General features: G+C 46.5%; 1 protein-coding gene across 4 annotated transcripts in view; it reads right to left on the reverse strand.

Moving 5' to 3' along the window:
- Positions 1 to 2,864: 2,864 nt before the first annotated feature.
- Positions 2,865 to 17,925, reverse strand: part of ARB2A (ARB2 cotranscriptional regulator A) — a 267,706-nt gene continuing 252,645 nt past the window's right edge. For all 4 annotated transcript variants that reach the window (XM_082337420.1, XM_082337421.1, XM_082337422.1 and 1 more), the window contains one exon: positions 2,865 to 4,610. In XM_082337420.1, coding sequence (XP_082193546.1) covers positions 4,468 to 4,610 — 143 coding nt within the window. In that variant the 3' untranslated portion in view covers positions 2,865 to 4,467. The remainder of the gene's footprint in view (positions 4,611 to 17,925) is intronic.

The following is a 17,925-nucleotide window of genomic DNA, read 5'->3' on the forward strand; positions in this document are numbered from 1 at the left end:
GGAAGAGGAAGATCTTCACCGCCGGTCAGTTCCCATCACCAGGTCCCTTTCTCCTCCTAACGAGGCGTTTTGATGGAGAGGGAAACTTGGAGTGTGTGTGTCATAACTGGAGCGTGCGGTTATTGTGCAACTGATGGACCAGAACAAATTCTGCAGCTCGGGAAGCGGTTTTCTTCGTATTTATGTCCAATATCTACAACTTTATACGGGGGGTCGGGGAGTGGGGTGGGGTCGGGGAGCACTCAACAGAAAGAATAAAACCGCTCTGAACGGGTGAAATTAAATCCACTGGTCACTGCGGGCTTGATGAGAGAGGGGGCGATTGTCTGCATTTTTCTCATTTGGTCACTTTTTGGTTTGTTTTCTTTTTTTTTTTTTTTTTTTTTTTTTTTTTTTGTTGCCACCATTTAAATGACAGGACGGGGAAATTTAGAGGTGCAGTAAAGCTGCTTGTCTGAATCCACTTTGAAGTAATAATGCTAGTGGGTCTGAAATCCAGATCTACCAGCTAATCTCTAGTTTTGCCTTCAAACGGAATTCAGTTACAAAGAGCTTGGAAAGATTTTGCATCTATTCAAGAGGCACAAAATCTTTAATTTTCTGAGGAGCAAAAACTCCCCAAGAAACTTCATATAGCTCCTTAGGTTTTGCTTAGCATACGTGATAAAACATTGATTGTCGCAGTTTGGTGACCCATGAAATTTGGGGGTTAGTTTTCTCTTCAGACCAGAGCATATAATTATGCAAATAAAGAGCTGTCACTGATCTAGTGAAATACTCACAAACACATGCAACCCAAAAATGGAACAGAAAAGTGAAAATTTGTGGTATTATGATGGTACAATGATAAATGACATCTCCTTCCAAGTTTCTTGAGAAGTACATTTTTCACACTTTGTCGAGTACGTCAACATAATGCGAGCACACACCGAGACACACGCGCACACACACACACGTCCCTGCGAGATCCAGATACCCACGAATGTGTGCACAGGCACACACACATACACACACATGCATCCCTCAACTCTGTAAGATGCATCTCTACCCGGGTGTACGATGGATGTACACATTCTTGGCAGGTTATTTTTGGTTTGGCTGACTTGAGAATGGTGCAATATGTGGCTCCACGCGGTTTTATAGATGTGACACTTTCCATTTGTACTTCTGAATGAAATTCCTAGAGGGGAAAAAAAAAAAAAGCCAAAACAATTAGTGATGTTTCTCGAGGACAGAGGAAAAATGCGCATTCCCATGAAAAGCAGCATCATCTTTTGACTGAGTCCGAGAGAATCACACCGCGATGACTGCAACCAGTGCATAGCCATGTGTGCACAATGCAGATGAGGGATTTCTTTGCTTCCCCCCCCCCCCCCATTTCTTTTTTTCCCACGGCCCTGCTGGGTTTGGGGGGTCCTCCGGCTGTTTTCCTCGCGGAATATTTTTTCCTGCTCCCCCGTCTTGGCGAGGAAACATTGCTCTCGCTGGCTTATCGCTGCAGCCGTGGCATTCCGGCTCGCACAACGCTGTGCAAACCTTTTTAGGCAGGCGGGCCATCCGCCTGTCGGTCATGAGGAACTGGGGGATTCTCCTGTAGAACATATCCCAGGGGCAGGTTTTTCTTTTTTTCTGGGGGGTGTGTGGGTTTTTGGTTTTTTTTTTTTAATTGTCATTTTTGGACACCCGGGCCCAAAGTTACCCATGGCACAAGCTGTGGCATGATGATGTCAGGGAGTTTCCCCGTGATGAAATCGGAGGAGGCTGATGTCAGACCTCCGGCCGCTCAAGACGTCAGGGCGTGAGGGACCAGCGGCGTGTAACTTTAAAAACATCGATCCGAAGGAATCAATTAAATCAGCATTCAGCCCTCCTAAGCGTGCTGTGGGACTGTAGTTATCACCTTTCCACGACACGCCGGGATGCGCTCACTCCTTCCTCTCTTCCCTCCGCGGGCGGTGCCGCAGATGCCACCTCCTCCAGTGTCCGTCCCCCTCCCCCCCGTGTCTCCCCCCCCCCCCGAAAAAAGTCCTTCTTCGCGAGGAACCGGCCAAACCACTCTCCCAGGGTGTATTTTTATGTTGTTTAGCGTTTAAGGCCAGCTAAAGGGCAGCGGGACGGCGGGCGCGCTGCCCTGCGCGGCTTCCTGCGGAAAAGGGGAGTGGGACGCCCACCCTCGGGAAGGGGGGCCGAGCCCTGGACCGTGGGACTGGACACGCAGCCCACTCCGCGGCACAGAGGAGACTCCTCCCATCCACACCCCCACACCTCCCCGGAGCATCCCTGCGTGGCCGTGGGCGGCATGGGCCGGGCTGGGCAGGGTGCCGGCTGCGTGGGGGAGCTCACACCTTCCACTTCCCGAACCCGGCCCGGGTCCTGTTTGCAAACACGCCCCACCCGCGTTTTTTCCCAGGGCCGGGAGCTGCCGCCCGCGCAGCCCCACGCTACCCACCAGGGACCGCGGCTTCCGCGGACCTCGGCGCGGGGACAGAAAGTGCGCAAGGAGGAGAGAAAAGAATATCTTTATTTTTTTTGTTCCGTGCAAGCGGAGAAACACCAGTGGCGAGGACCCCCCCGTGATTTACAGCCCCTCTCCAGAAGCGGTAACGCGAGCCAGGCCAGTGCACGGTGAAGAAAAAGCCTTCTAAAACAGGGCAATCGTTACAGTACAAATTTTTGTACACTTGGTTTCTCATCGATACTTAAAAAAATAAATCCGTTCCCGCGACATTTGGCACCCTGGAGATCCCACCTCGCCTCCTCGGCCATGGAGAGCGGCGGGGCGGGGGCAAGCCTCTCCCTCCCCGGCCGTGGGAAGAAGCACAGACACCCAAAACACGCGATGTAAACGCCCCCCCCCCCCAACACACAGGGATGGGGGGTCTGGGGTGGGCACAGCTCCAGGCAGACACCCGCCGTGGGGGGCCCAGGCCGGCCGCAGGCTGCAGCATCCTTCGACGGGGCGGCGGGGGCGGGGAGCCGGCTGCAGACCTCCCCCCCAGCAACAGGTTCCTCTTCGGGAAAAAAAAAACCGCCGGGTGTGGACTTTGCGCTGCTTTCCGCGTAGGCACGGCCTGACCACCCCCCTCCGCCCGGGGCCGAGGGCGGGGGATGCTTGGGGAGAGGTTAAATGCAGCGAGGGAGGATTTCGGCCCCAACCCGGCCGGGTTTCGCCTTGCACCCCCCCCATCAGCACCGCTGTCTTTGCTCCGTGGCGGATGGGAGTACCCCCGCTCCTGCATCACCTCGTTTTAACGCTCCCCTCTCCTCCCCGGCATTCCCGGCCCCCAGCTGTGGGACAGGAATGACATGAAGGGGGTGGGATGGGGGCCCCAAACCCCTGTGTTTGAGTGTTGCCTCCTCGGCACTAACAGCATCAGAACCGAGGCGGGCACGGCCATTGAAGAAAAGATCACTTTAATTTCCCATCATCAACACTAAAGGAGCTTAATTAGTGCGCTCGCTCGCCGGGCACGCCATCAGGCACGTCTTGTCGCTTATCAGACGTTTTAGAAGAGAAAAGCCGCCGACAGCGACGGTGGTGGGTACAGCCGCATCCCCCCACCTCGTCCCACTCGTTGCGTGGGGTCCCCACGCAGGGCGGCCTCCCCCCAGCTCCTGGGAAAGCAGGGATGAACCCGTGAGCTGAGGGAAAAAAGGAATAGCCATGGGATGGCTAGTCATTACAAACCCGGCATATGAAAACGGAAGCATCTTTGAATTTAAAAATAAACAGGAAAATGTGCGGTGTGTCTCCTTTTTTTTTTTTTTTTTCTGTCATATTTCACAGTGTGATCCAGCCAGTTAATGAATAGGCATTTTTTAAAGTGGAGCTTTCAAAAGGAAGAGAGGATCTACAGATAATGCCATTGATCCAGCAGGAGGAGAAAATCTCTACAACAAAGGGGCTTTCCTATAAATCTGGACCAAACTTCTTGGACCCTCCTACCAGCAGAAAATGAGAGTCAAGAGTCGATCCCACTTGGTCCGAGAGAAAGAGAAGGCTACTGGGTGTAAAATCACGGACTGGTTAGCACTTCTGAGTTAGAGCCATCTTTAAAAAAGAGTAATTCATGTTCCATTCTGTCGCAAAATAGAAGGAAGCAGCAAAGAATCCTGCAGGCGATAGGACCACGACGAAGCTGTTAAATTCTGGCATCAGCTTGGTGCAGGGCTATGTCAGGGCAATTAGAGCTGCACCATGCTGCACTGTGCAGTACCACTGTCAGCCTTAATCTGCGCGCTGATGGGCAGCACGAAATCCAAGTTACAGCCCACAGGAAGCACAACCAGTGAACCCATATTGCTTTGACAGTTGCACTCATCTAGAAATAATGCAAAACGCTATTTAGATGTATACATCACGACCCTGTGCTCTAGGAAGAAAACAATCTAATGAGGGGCTGGGAGACTGCTTGCAGAAAACAAACAGTGAAGAGGTTGTTGGTGGTTTTTTTTTCCCCCCTCCTTTTACAATTCTTCGTATTTTATCCTGTTGGAGCGCCGCGTTGGGGTTGGTTTCACTGAGCTGTTCTTTGCCTCTAACGCCTCGCTGAAGAACTTGAAAATAGATGGAAAACTCTTCCAGGAAGTTAGTTCATGGCGCTCTGTACCTGCAAAATACAAAGGCAACAGTGTGACTGCGGGTTGTTTTGCTGCTGCTGGCCCTGCTCACAGGGGTGTTAATGCAAAAGTCAGGGAGGCCATGCAACCGTGGGCAGCTGGTCCGGGGGGAGGCCTGGGGGGTTGGGGCTGCCCCGCTGCTGAGCTCAGGGGCAGCTGGGCAGGAACAACCATGCACACAGACACACAGACACACAGACCACAGGTCAGAGATCCTGAACGCATCCCAGGCCTGGGAAAGCACCCTGCTAAGTCAGGCTTTGTTAAAGCACCTCACCTGTTCTGCCTAACTTGGAAAAAAAAAGTGTCTACTTTTCAGGGCTGGTGTACTTTGTACTATTTCTTTTTCATTTTACATTGCTTTTAGCTTGGTATATGATTTTTAACCAAAAGAGAACACTTGACCTGAACAACAACGGATGCATCATGAAGGCATCGTTCGTGCATCCTTTCCCAACAAGCCCACACACGATATTGAGGCAGTAAAGTGGACCTTTCCTGCTTGTCTCTTCCCTCTGCATACAGATTCACCTCTATCTCTTTTTTTGGTAGGCGCTTCTATTGTTTTACAAGTGCCTCCTTCAACGCTTGGCGCATTTGCTTTATTTAAACAAAAAAACCCCACAACAACCCCCAAAACAAAACCAAGATGATGGAGATAGGGAACCAACGGCTGTGAAAGAGTTGGGACCTCTTCCTGGGTAAGCCAATTATGCGGAGATGCTGCCTGGAAGTCTCTGGATCCTGGGCCTCTGTTTGATACTTTAACATTGTTAATGATAATTCTTTAGTCTGTAATAGTAGGTCATTGCTATGGTTACTCTACAATGGTGCAACACTTCGCTTTCCCCTTCAGCTATTCGCTGAGACCCGGTAACCACATTTGTTGCCTAGCAACAGTTTTGTGACAGTATCACAATCTGGGGGTGACAACAATGAAGGACACGGTGGCCGTGGCCTGCCTGGCGGAGAGGGATGCCGCGCGGGGCGGTGGATGGTCCTCAGGGGATGTGGGGCGGCCGACGGTCCCCAGGGATGTGGGGCAGCCGCCCCTGAAGGATGCTCTGGCACGTCGCTGCCTGCACGCCCACCTTCACGCCCTTGCCGGGATCCTCACCCACATGTGCCCATCCTTGGTGCATCCTTGGTGGCTCCATGCGCACCATTCCCTCTGGAAAGTCTGTGATCAAGGTGCTACCCGTCACGTCTCCCTCCCCCGCTCACTCACAGGCAGTCATCAGACAAGCTCCTCCAAAAAAGCCCTCTACAGAAAGACACCACTTCCCACACAAAGAGACATTTTTCTACAAAGAGGATCCATGTCATGCGCACTCACAGATTCCCCCCCCTTCTCCGCTTCTCGTATGGAGATGATTCATGACATCTTACACAAATTTCCCAGAGACACCTTTTATACAAACACGTTCCACCTCCAAATTCACCCATCCTTGTGCAAATCCTCTTTGCTGGGAGGCAGTCCGTCATATCTTATAGGTGGCTTTCAATGCAGACTATCTACCTGACTCCCTACAGAGAGCCACCCCATACCCACACTCACCAATGCTTGTTCCTCACCTTGGGGTCATGCTGTCCCACCACAGCAGAAGGATTAAGGTCCCCTTCCAGCACAACCCACAGCCTAACAGACCTATTCCTCAGGTTACGGCATGGTTGGGTATGCTACAATTGCCCACTGCCGCCTTGGAATAACACCAGCAAAGATGTCATCTACTGAAGCTGGTTTTACGGAGGGATGGGCTGTCCTAGCACACCCCAAAGACACTCCTGCACAGGTAGGTCTCCTCACACACCTGTGTCACAGCACATGGTAATATCACGTTGAGCACCAAGAGGCAAAACAGCTTCCCATGTGGCTTTCTGGGCCCTACAAGGACGCTTCCCACACAAACACGTCTCTCACTCCCGCCTGCCTGCATCCATCCCCTTCTGTCTCGATCGTATTCATCCTCATTAATATCCACTGGATTAAATTAGATGAAAATACAGACAGTGAACATTATGTGGTGTGTCTCCCCCCTTTCTTTCTTTTTCTTTTTATCAACAGCCTCCCTCTTCTGTGAAAGGGCCATCCAGAAACAAAAAATGACAAAACAATAAGTTTCTGAAGCCTCCTCATCCCTTTCTCCGTCCTGCCTTCTCCCATGCACTCTCCTCATGTCCTCAAGAGAGATCAGGCTTACATTCACTGGTGTTACTGAAACTGATTAACCTACAGCTTTCCTGTAGCAACCCCTCTCAACCCACCCCTCTCAAAAAACAATTCAAGCTTTGAGTCTAGAGGGACTCAATGATTCAGCGGTCTGAAGCAATTTTAACACTCCCTGTTTTCCCTTTCCTAGTAACAATCTTACTGACAGATGAACAATTTCCCTAGTGATAAAATCACTACAATGGCTATTTAGTTTCCAGGATTATGATGATTCTTTGCTTGATTAATATTGCAATAAGAAAAGCTTGCCAAGTATCTGCCTTGGCCCTTTATAGTCATTTAAAGGTCAAATTTTGTCCTTACGTATTCACATTCAACTACTACTAAAGGGAGAGCCCTAAAAATTTAACACTGCACAGACTGTGCATTTATGATTTATATACCAGAGGCTCAGAAAATGAGACAAAAGCAAGAGGAGCTATGTCCTAAGGGTGATGACAGATTTGGCCATAAGGTTTTTGCCAGAGGAAAAATATCATTGATGACTGCAATCTCAATTGTGTATTTAGTAGTAGACAAATCTAAATTAAATGCATGAGCAGCCATCTATTTTTTGATAGAAAGAATCGTTTGTAAGAGCTGGATAATAAGAAGCAGTTGTACTAAAGCCAAGGTCCTTTAAGGTACGTATACCCCTAGCACTCACTAATTTCAACGGCCGTGATGCTAAACTGCATGATTCAATATACCGTATTAAGCAACGGGTTGTCGCACAACGTACAGTGATTTCAGACATTAATTCTTTGAGAAATCTTAGGAGCATGTTGCAATAAAAAGACGTATAAAAACTGTTAAGTGTGGGAGACAGCTAGAACATCCTAAAATATGTTAAGGCTACAGTCGCAGAAGAAAAAAAATACCAATCCCCCCCACTCCCAGCCCCACTAAGAGAAATGAGAGAAATGCCATAGAAGTAGAGTGTCCTCCCAGTTGCTAGCATGGAAAGAGGTAGGGAGAACTGGATGTATATTTTAACACATACAGAACATCATCAGAAAGGTGCTCCGAAGAGAAGGTGGATCCAATAATGTGTGAGGTGAAACGAGTAATGACTGTAAAATGGTGAACAAGTTTCAGAATCAATTTACCCACCACCACAAAGAGATATTGACAATTAGAAATAATGAAGACTTGACAATACAGTTGTTGATACAAAAAAATCAGGTAAGGGAATACTTGCAAAAATTTAATATACAAATCACCAGGTCTGGATGACATGCATCTGAGGGTCTTCAGGGAATCAGTTAATGAACTTGCTGAACTACTGGCAATTATTTCTGAGAATTCATGCACAATCAGGTAGGCACCAGAGGACTGGGGTGGGAAGAAAAACAATGTTAATTTGAGAAAAGGAGGATTAAATGAAACTACTGCGCGTAAAATTTACCTTTGAATATTAGTAAAGTAAGAGATCAACATGAAAAAAATCACAAGCACCTTTAGGGTACCAGGCGCCTTAGAACAGAACAGGCTCAGATTTGACAAGAACAGATAAAAAACAAACTTGACCACTTTATTGAATCACAAAAATCAGTGGGCGAGAGATTTATCCATTGCTATGTCTTTCTGCATAGGTCAATCTGACAACTTGGGGGCAGTGGGAACCTGGGGAATCACTTACAACGGATTATGACCTTCACTGCTCTAATGTGCTGCAGTCACCCCTATCTCTTGTTTGCAATACCCCAGCCGAGAAGACCTCACAATACTTGAGACTGAAAGTAATGCAGCTCCCACCTTTGTGGTGCTGCACCTGGGCTGGCTCTAGCCGCAAGCAGCATGTCCACCAGCACCCGCAGTGCACATGGCATCTCTGCAGGCTGGGACCAGACTCGGCATCTCATCTCAACTCATCTCATCACCGTTCCTTGCTGGGTCACAGTTTGGGACTCTGCTCTCCGCAATTACCACTGCAAGTCTGGAACAGCATCACGGTTCATCAGGTTCACTACATTTCAGCTGAAGAAAGGCATAACTCTGCATCTATGAGACAGCATACAGTACCTCAGACTGCCGTGGAAATGGGCACTCGTGCACTCCTTGGGAAGTGGCTAGAGCATTTGAGAAAACAAATAATAAGTAACTGCACAGGGTTGAAAATATACCTATGAAGTTCCATAGGGACTGGTATTAGGGCTCAAGACTTTTAAACATGGTTATTAGTGATCTGAAAGAATAATGAGAGTGCTTATTAGTTAATTAGATTAATTAGCAGATGATATATTGAATAGGAGATAAAGCAAACATAAGAAGGGGCAGAACAATAATCATAAAAAAAGGGCAGCCTCAATGGGTAGGAAAAATAAGGAAAGGGAAAAGCAAAAAATGACACTGGGATTGGTGCCTGCAGGGGTGGCCGTGCAACACCACCAGCTGAATGATCCCAGTGGCCATTTGCACGCACATGTGCAAATGCGTTTTCACTGCCTCCCCTTTCCACTTCCACTCAGGAAAAACAGCTCTTCACCCAGTGAGGCCGACGAACTCCTCCGTCTGGAACTGCAGTGCCCGCGGAGGGAAGGAGCTCTGCAATCCCCACAGTTCACTCTTGCAGAGCGATTACCGGCTGTGCGGGACAAAGGTGCCCTCCTACGGCGCCTGCCCACTGCGCTGGACAAAAGCCTCCTCCCGCGGTGCTCAGAAGATGCCCAGCACAATGGTGGCCCCCCGCCGCGTTTACAAGATGTGTGGGACAAAGGTTTCCCATGCTGCACAGGAGCTGAGAGAGATCTCCATAGACGGCTCCACGCTGGAATATTTTTGCAGAGAAAAGTTTCCAGGTTGAAAAGTTTCTCCACAGGTATTATCCACAGGGCTGACCCTGGGTCTGCCTCTCGAAGCGGTGGCTCATCTCTAAATAGCGTGGGCTTCAAAATGAATTAAGGGTGCTCCATGCCTCAAGCTTTAGTTCCCATTGGGACGGAGAGTGTTGCTGCTCTTCACCAACCCTCTTGCTCGGCAGAGAGTTTGCAATTTATTTCAGCTGGAGCGAGCTCTGTTCCCATGGTCGCGGTCCATGCTGAGACCCTGCCATGCTGCAAAATGTTAATGCCAGTTTTGGGCAGGACATTAGCTTTGCAATCTTGTCCCCAAACACCGTCAGCGGTTGCTTTAGCATTTGTGACTTAAGCTACACCAATATAAAAGGCCCTAAGCCTCACCAAAACTTGATTTGAATGGTTCAAAGGGTGAAATGCAGCCTTTTGGGGGGCATTTGCACAAACAGAAGCACTTTAAAACTTACTAAACATGTTTTATCGTTATTTCCATAACTCTGAGAAGCAACAAAACTCATTCTTCCTGTACAAATACATGAACAAATAGGCCAGCCCCTTCTGACCTGGGAACGTGAGTGCGATACGCCTTTCAGAAAGGATTTTTCCTCCTGAAAGTTATGAATCAATGGAAATGTCTTTCCTTCTCACATTATCTACACACACACACACGCGCGCGCACACACATTAAAGTCTTCATATAAGACTTTAATTCTTAGGTGTGTAATTCTGTAACTCTGTAGTAGCGTAATGATATGTTCAAATCTGCATTTATGCATGAGAAAAAGATACTTCCTGCCTCTGCTGCATCCATCTTTCTGGATGCTATTAAATGACTTCTGTATCACACAGTTATTTCTAAACAGGAATTTAACTTTTTTTTTTTAACCTTTGAGTGCATCAGATATTATCAAGAATGACAGAACAATTTTTAATTCATAAGGTTTCTCCATTTGCAATTCCTGGATCCTATGGATCTGCACAGGAAGAAATTATTGTGTCTGTTGCGACTATTTTTCTCTGCTGATGTAAACGTCTAGGTCTCAAACCCCAAAACAGAAGAAGCGCTCAGAGCTTCATCAATAAAGCTAAGGAAAAAGGAGATTAAAAAAATATACCTTGCTTAAAATCACTAAATACTTCTGACAGGGAGGATAAGAGCTTCAGGAAAAATTGGGAAGGAGTCCATTAGCTCAAGAGCTTTGAGAACAAATAACCTTAGGAGCTTCTGCGTATATGCTTCTAGACATTGCAATGGTAAAGAAAGGTTAAAAGTTTAGGTGAAATTAAAAGACAAGCCATGCACCAATTAATGAAACAGAAGAAGTGATTTCTGAGGGGACATTAAAAAAAAACAAGAACCAAACCCCAAACCTTGGTGTGTTTAGTTTGGCTAAGAAGTAATAGTTTGTGGAGTCATGGGCATGATAATAATCTAAAAGCAACTGTGTAGGGAAATGAATTCTTTGGAGGAGCCAAGAGGGAAGAACCAGAGAAATCTGAAGAAATGAAATACAGCTTATAAAGGGTGCTTAGACACACAGTAAGCTGGTTTAGATACAATATTCATCTACAGAAAATTGTGGGAACCTTTGTGGCAATGTTAGACAACAGACTACACATACTAAAGACATTTTATACTTATTATCTCCTGTGACACAGACCAGTGTTTATTTTTGTTGGACATTTATTATCTCTAATATCTTTAGTGGGATAATGGAAACAGAGCAGTAAGCATGCTGCCAACCCAGAACAAAGATTACCTCTGAACTCCCATACTTGCAATCAGCTTTTTTCCACCCCTAGTTTACAACACACAAACTACTCACAAGAAGCAAGTGGTTTAAAAAGGTAACAAAATATGTAATAAATTCCTCTTGCCCCATGAGCAACAGATTCAAAGATTCATGCAAAAGCTCAGTGCAAGCAAGGTTTGCAAAGCAGGAAAGAGACAGGAGGCTAACACAGCTGTCATTTTTCACTATTCTTCATTAAATATTAAGGGCAGTCCCATGAGCATGGGTCATTTGTTTGCTTCTCTGCACGCTAACTGGCCAAATAACTGAAAGTTGTAAGGTCATTCCCTCCTGAGCACAGGTTACCAAAAGTCAGGTCATTTTTTGGGTCACCAAAAGTTAAATAATTTTCTTTTGAGTATACATTAAAAAAGTGGGAAAAAAAAAAAGATATCAAACAGCTATAGGGCCTTCCCAGTAAGAACCAGGCAGTGTCCTGTGTCCACGACAGAACTGCTGTTAATACCAACACAAACAGTCATAGTAATACAAATTGCACACAACTGCATTAAAAAAAGGAAGGAATCGCAAACAGTTAAAAACGCGGAATGATTAAATAGCATTTCAAGAGACAGAAGAGTTACAGGATCTTGGGCTGCAGGCTGGTCTGAATTGCTACTCTGGAGTGACTAGTCCTGAAAAGCAAATGTGTCCTTGGGTCCAAAATTTCACAAAAGGTCTTTTGCACAAACGGGCAGGTGTGCAGGCAAACAGGCAAACCCAAGTAGATCTGCTCTTATCTGCGCAATGAACACCGTGAGTCTGGTGCTGGCCGTGGGCACAAGCAGAAAAGACCAGATGCTAGGGCTGGGTCCAGACCCCTGGAATAGCTGGAGAGCTGGGGGGGTTCCCTGGGTGGCACCATTTGCATGAACACCTCTCCAAGACGCTGGCCCTCCCCACCCTGCTTTTGGAAGGGGAAAGGGAGAGGCTCGGCCACCCATCAAAGGAAAAGGGTGGTGGCAGGCAGGAGAGCTGCCACCAGCCAGCTGAGGCTAAAACAGCCCAGATTTGCACTGGGACCCTTGCTGATCCCAGACAACTGCAAGGATGAAGATGCACAAATGCAGCCTTTGCCCTGGCATCATTCAAGGACTGCCAAGCAAAAGGAAGCCACAATGAAAAACAACCAGCCCCCCAAAATTCGCACCAAGGTGGTGGTGGGGTTGCCTCCAAGAGAGCCTTGTATGCAGATATCCCACTTGCCAAACATCTGTGGTGCTGCCCCGCACAGTGAGAGACAGCAAGGAAAATAGCCAGCCGGTGGGACACTAGATAAACTCATGTCAGGCCTCCCAGGGATGCAGTTTGAGAGGAGAGGATGCTGACTTTGGGGCTGTGCTATAGGGAAAGCTGTTGAATGCGTGCTCCCAGTGAAATGCCACGCAATGCTTGGGGGATGATCTGCTCTGTCAGCATTGGAGCATTCCACCCGTCACCGGCTGAATCAGACCTGCAGCGTGTTACTGAACGACACTCTCACAGGCAGCAATTTCAAACGCAGGGAATGTTTGCAAGGAGAGCAAGCCGTTTCCTTGAACAAGCAGTCCAATATAGATATGCTCCATATTATACAACTATAGATTTTAAAACTCATGTTAAAATGGTGTAGCATGCAGAGAGAAGTAGGCAGGGGTCGAAATTATATTAGTATCTGTATATCTATATATCTTTATATTTCTCTATCACTTAGCTGTATCTCTATCTCCATCCCCATCTCTGTTATCTATATCTACACATCTATCTATCTATCTATCTATCTATCTATCTATCTATCTATCTATCTATCTATCTATCTATCTATCTATTCATACCTATAACTACACCTTTACCTGTATTTAAAGACCAATATAAAAATTCTTTACCTGACAAATGTGAGATGGAACATTCAGGTTACATCTTACAAAGATGTTTTTGGGGCAAGAACATACCTATGGAAGGTGCAGGCTCTCACCACTGGAAATTAAGAATAGGTTAGACAACCATTTCTTGGGAACATTGCAGGTATAGCTGACCTCACCCTGGGGAATGTGGACAAATTAGATAACTCCTTGAGTTTCTTTTTATCCAGCCCTGTCTTTTAATAGCCTGTGACTTGGCTTTATTTAGGCAACACGTAAAGTTGATTGTATTCACAGGGTACATCACAGTAGCTCTGAAGCATTTGCATAATACACATTAGTGAGCTAACAATTTTTTAATGTAGATGCATTTTTTCCTATCATGAATTAGAAAAAAATCTTTATAAAATTGCACCCAAGAGCACAAATAAAGTATTTAGCATTTGAAAACCATCATTTTATCAACCAGGAGAAAGGAAAATTTTCATTTAAATAAAGAAAGTTTTGACCTGTTAAAAACCCGACAGTTCCTGAGAGAACATACATCCACGTCGCTTCTTGGGCGAGACTGCTGAAAAACAAGTATTTAAGCTTCAAAGCTTCCACAGGTTATAAACCTGAAAAATACTAATTTACAAGACAGATCTTAACAAGCTACAGCATCATACAAGCAGTCAGTTACATCTCTTTCTCCCCACTGCTTTGCAAGGGCACATCTAGCGGAGTTTTCTAAGGGAGAAGTCATCATTACTGTGCCTTTGCAGACTGCGAGGCTCAGCTGAGACCGGTGGCAGCACCAGGAACAGACCTGAGCTCTGCCAAGCCCGAGGCTGGAGCTTTGCTCACCGAGCAACACTGCTGATGCTAACAAGCACACAGCATTTAAAAAATGTATTTAAACACATACAAAATGTACCGCAGCAATACCTGCAAGTTAATTTAATTTGAAATACCAAAGGGTGGATTTTAAAATCTGAGTTTATTCCAAAACCCTGCAGCTTTTCAGTGTTTATAGGGCAGAGACCTGAAGTGTAGCCCTCTCTGGCAAGCTCTGCTAACCTGGGAGAGTGCTGCTTATGTAAGTACTTTCATTGATGACGGCAGGATCGGACGTGTGAAAGGACCTGGCTCTTAGAAAATAGCTACTCTTTGCAATGGTGTTTTATGATTTTTCGTTCCTAAGTAGTAATTGTGCCATCAAACATCTGGATGGAGAATTAATTATTGGAAATAATTCAGAAAATGCTGATGTCAGCTTACTTCAGTGAAGAATATCACAGATTTTTAAAAACCACCAAGCAAGTGAAATTATGTAAATCACCCGAGGAACAGCTGTACCAGCAGCATGAGCATTAACTGACCTGTCTTTGGCACTTCCCAAAAACACAGCAGCCAAGGCAACGCTGTGGAAATGGCAGTGCCTGCACCCAGAGCAGCTAGGAAGGGCACCAACACTAAAATCCTGTCTTATGTGATGGCAGAGACACCCCATCTAATAAAGATGGAAAAAGGCCCTTAACCACTAGCAGGATAAGCACAGATTTGCAATTGCAATAAAGCAATTTTAAAGTAAAGCAGCTGAATATAGTTTTCTCCCCTTTCATACCAGGAGTGGAGCTTGGAGACTGGCGTGGATGTCAACATAGGCAATCGTGGAAGTAAAGAAGGTCCTTTCAGATACAGGAACGAGCCTGTGTCTAAGGAACAAACTGCAATGGGAATGCTCAGGGGGCGTGAAGCACTGCAGCAAACGCGCAGTGTTTTTATGATTTCGGCAACAAGCTGAATTCATACATTGTAAGCCTTTAATGAATAAATTAACTCCCCCCCCTGCCCCCAGTGGAAAATGTGTATAATATTCTGCATAAGGAACATTTCAAAGGGATTTTTTTTTCCCCCTGAAATTTCTGCTTGGACTATAGAGCCCTGTTGTATCTGTGTGGGCAAAGGATTACAGTCAACACAAGCCCAGAGTATTTTCATAGGTACAGGAATGGTATTCACTAACCTGTCTGTTTCATCTTATGACTATTGCCTTTGGCTGGCCCCAACCTAACCCAAACCAACCCAGCCTAAGCAAACCCCTCCAACGCGCCATTGGCACCATCCAGCTTCTGCCCGGTCCTCTGGTGCAGGGCATCCCTGGAAGGGCAGTTCCCCCTGATTTTCCTTCAGATGTTAACTTTGTGCTGACTAAAAGGAAAAAAACCCAAGAAGCCAGTCACTGCCTCTGCAATGCTGGCTTTGCTCCTGGGGGAAACCTAGGCAAAGCACATCTGCACCTGGTCCTCCCCTCTTGATGGCTGCTGCTGCAGTATGGCATAAATGGGGTGAGGAAAGGGAGGGCTGAGATGGGACTGTCCACCCGCTTTCCTGCAACAGCTGGATACATTCCAGGTGCCACCAGCTGCCGAAAAGGACTCACCCCCTTACATCAAGAGAGGTGAAACTTAACAGCCTAAACCCAAGTGATGTTGAAAATCCTGATTCAGCTGCTCACCAGCCCCCGAGGTGTCTAAGCACCACAGACACCTTAGCTCCTGACCTTAAAGCTTACGCCTTATTACAGTATTGCTCCTGCATATGCTCAGAAACACCTCAGGCTTGACAGGGCAGATACTTTCACAGGTCTCAGGCAGATAGAGAGTTGTCGTCACCCCTCCCCCCCCCGAGTAGGTGTGCAAGCCTCAGGGGGAGGAATGCCCTCTTCACTCCTTCCCGAGGCTTCATTTACACCAAATCTGTTCCCACTCCTTGCCCATTTTTCTTCCATCTGGGACTTCTATTTCTCCAGGACATCTACTTCTCCAGGACATCTACTTAGAATCTTAGAATCGTTAAGGTTGGAAAAGACCCTTAAGATCATCGAGTCCAACTGTTAACCTATCACTGCCAAGTCCACCACTAAACCATGTCCTCGAGCACCACATCTACCCATCTTTTAAATACCTCCAGGGATGGAGACTCAACCACTTCCCTGGGCAGCCTGTTCCAATGCCTGACTACCCTTTCGGTGAAGAAGTTTTTCCTAATATCCAACCTAAACTTCTCCTGGCACAGCTTGAGGCCATTTCCTCTTGTCCTATCCCTTGTTACTGGGGAGAAGAGACTGACAACCACCTTGCTACAGCCTCCTTTCAGGTAGTTGTAGAGAGTAATAAGGTGTCCCCTCAGCCTCCTCTTCTCCAGGCTAAACAACCCCAGCTCCCTCAGCCGCTCCTCATAAGACTTGTGCTCTAGACCCTTCACCAACTTCATTGCCCTTCTTTGGACACGCTCCAGCACCCTGATGTCCTTTTTGTAGTGAGGGGCCCAAAACTGAACACAGTACTCGAGGTGCGGCCTCACCAGTGACGAATAATACTTCTCTAGGACACCCACTTTTGAATTCCTGCCCCACAACTTGCCCACCTTGCAGGTCTTGCCCACCACCTAGCCTTGATCCTGTTGCATCTCATCCACCCACCGACCCCAGCTCTCCTGTCCTCATGGCCACCAATTTCTGCCTTTTGCTGACTTTTCTTCACCCTGTTTCACCCTCCACCTCACTGCTACTGTGTCCATCCAGTCTCTCCTCACCAACACCTTTGTCTTCCAGTTGCTGGCAGTAGCCCACCAAACACATCTTCCCTCTCCATATTTTATTCTTTCTTAACAGGATGAGAAAGTCCCAGATCTGGTTTTGGCAGGTATTTAAAAAAGCTGGACACAGGCTGCACCTACTACCTAAGTGTGGTGGTGAGGGCAGAAAAAGAGGACACATCCATGAAAATGCAGCAGCCCTACCCTGAATGATGAGAGAAATGAGGAGTTGCTCTTCTAGGTGAGAATGATGGTTTCATGGGAAATTCAGTACATTTTTTAGGGCTAATGGAAAGGAAACACGTCTGAGTTTGTAAAATGCCATGGAAGATGGAGATGGGCCACCAGAATATGAACATCAAGTAACAAATGGAGTTAAAAATTCAGGTTTTGGGAGTCACTGACAGACTGGTCATTCTGATAAAATTTTAATTCTGTCAAGTAAGTATACAAAATTTCCTGGAAAAAAATGCAAAAAAAATTTGCAAATTTGAAGTGTGGATAACCCTTGTCCACTTGCTATAAGTCATGTATGGCTAACCCATACCAGATAAATTTTTCTCATTTGCGTTTCATCAGCTGCTGTGTATATATGTACAGAAATACATATTTACACACACATATACACCCTGTACACCTAAGACCTATATGACCCACTTACAGAGTCTGCATAGCTGCATTAGTGAGACAGATGGCAAGAAGACAGTGCTGTTTCACCAGTGAATTTACACCGATATAGTGAGTGTTAACCTTCTTTTATTAGTGTGACCTTTGCTGGTCGTTGCTAATGAACATTCTTGAAGAAGGCAGGTGATTGAACCCCAACTGCGGGATTTTATGGACAATGATCATTGTTGTGGGTCAAGTACACCTGTGCTGCAATCATAAAGTTAATAACCTCTACAACAACAGCTTTACATGCGGCTGTCTCAGAAGAATGCCATTTCTGTAACGCACAGCCTTTGGAGATGTTATTTATAATTTATACCCAATCTGAAGCGCAAAGATTTTTCTCTCCTGCAAGTCACGGTAATCAATACAGGTCTGCACCTATTACAGCCCAATGAGGTGAAGTGTGCGGC

The sequence above is a fragment of the Platalea leucorodia genome, assembly GCF_965183815.1.
Source record: "Platalea leucorodia genome assembly, chromosome: Z".
Taxonomy (NCBI): Eukaryota; Metazoa; Chordata; class Aves; order Pelecaniformes; family Threskiornithidae; genus Platalea; species Platalea leucorodia.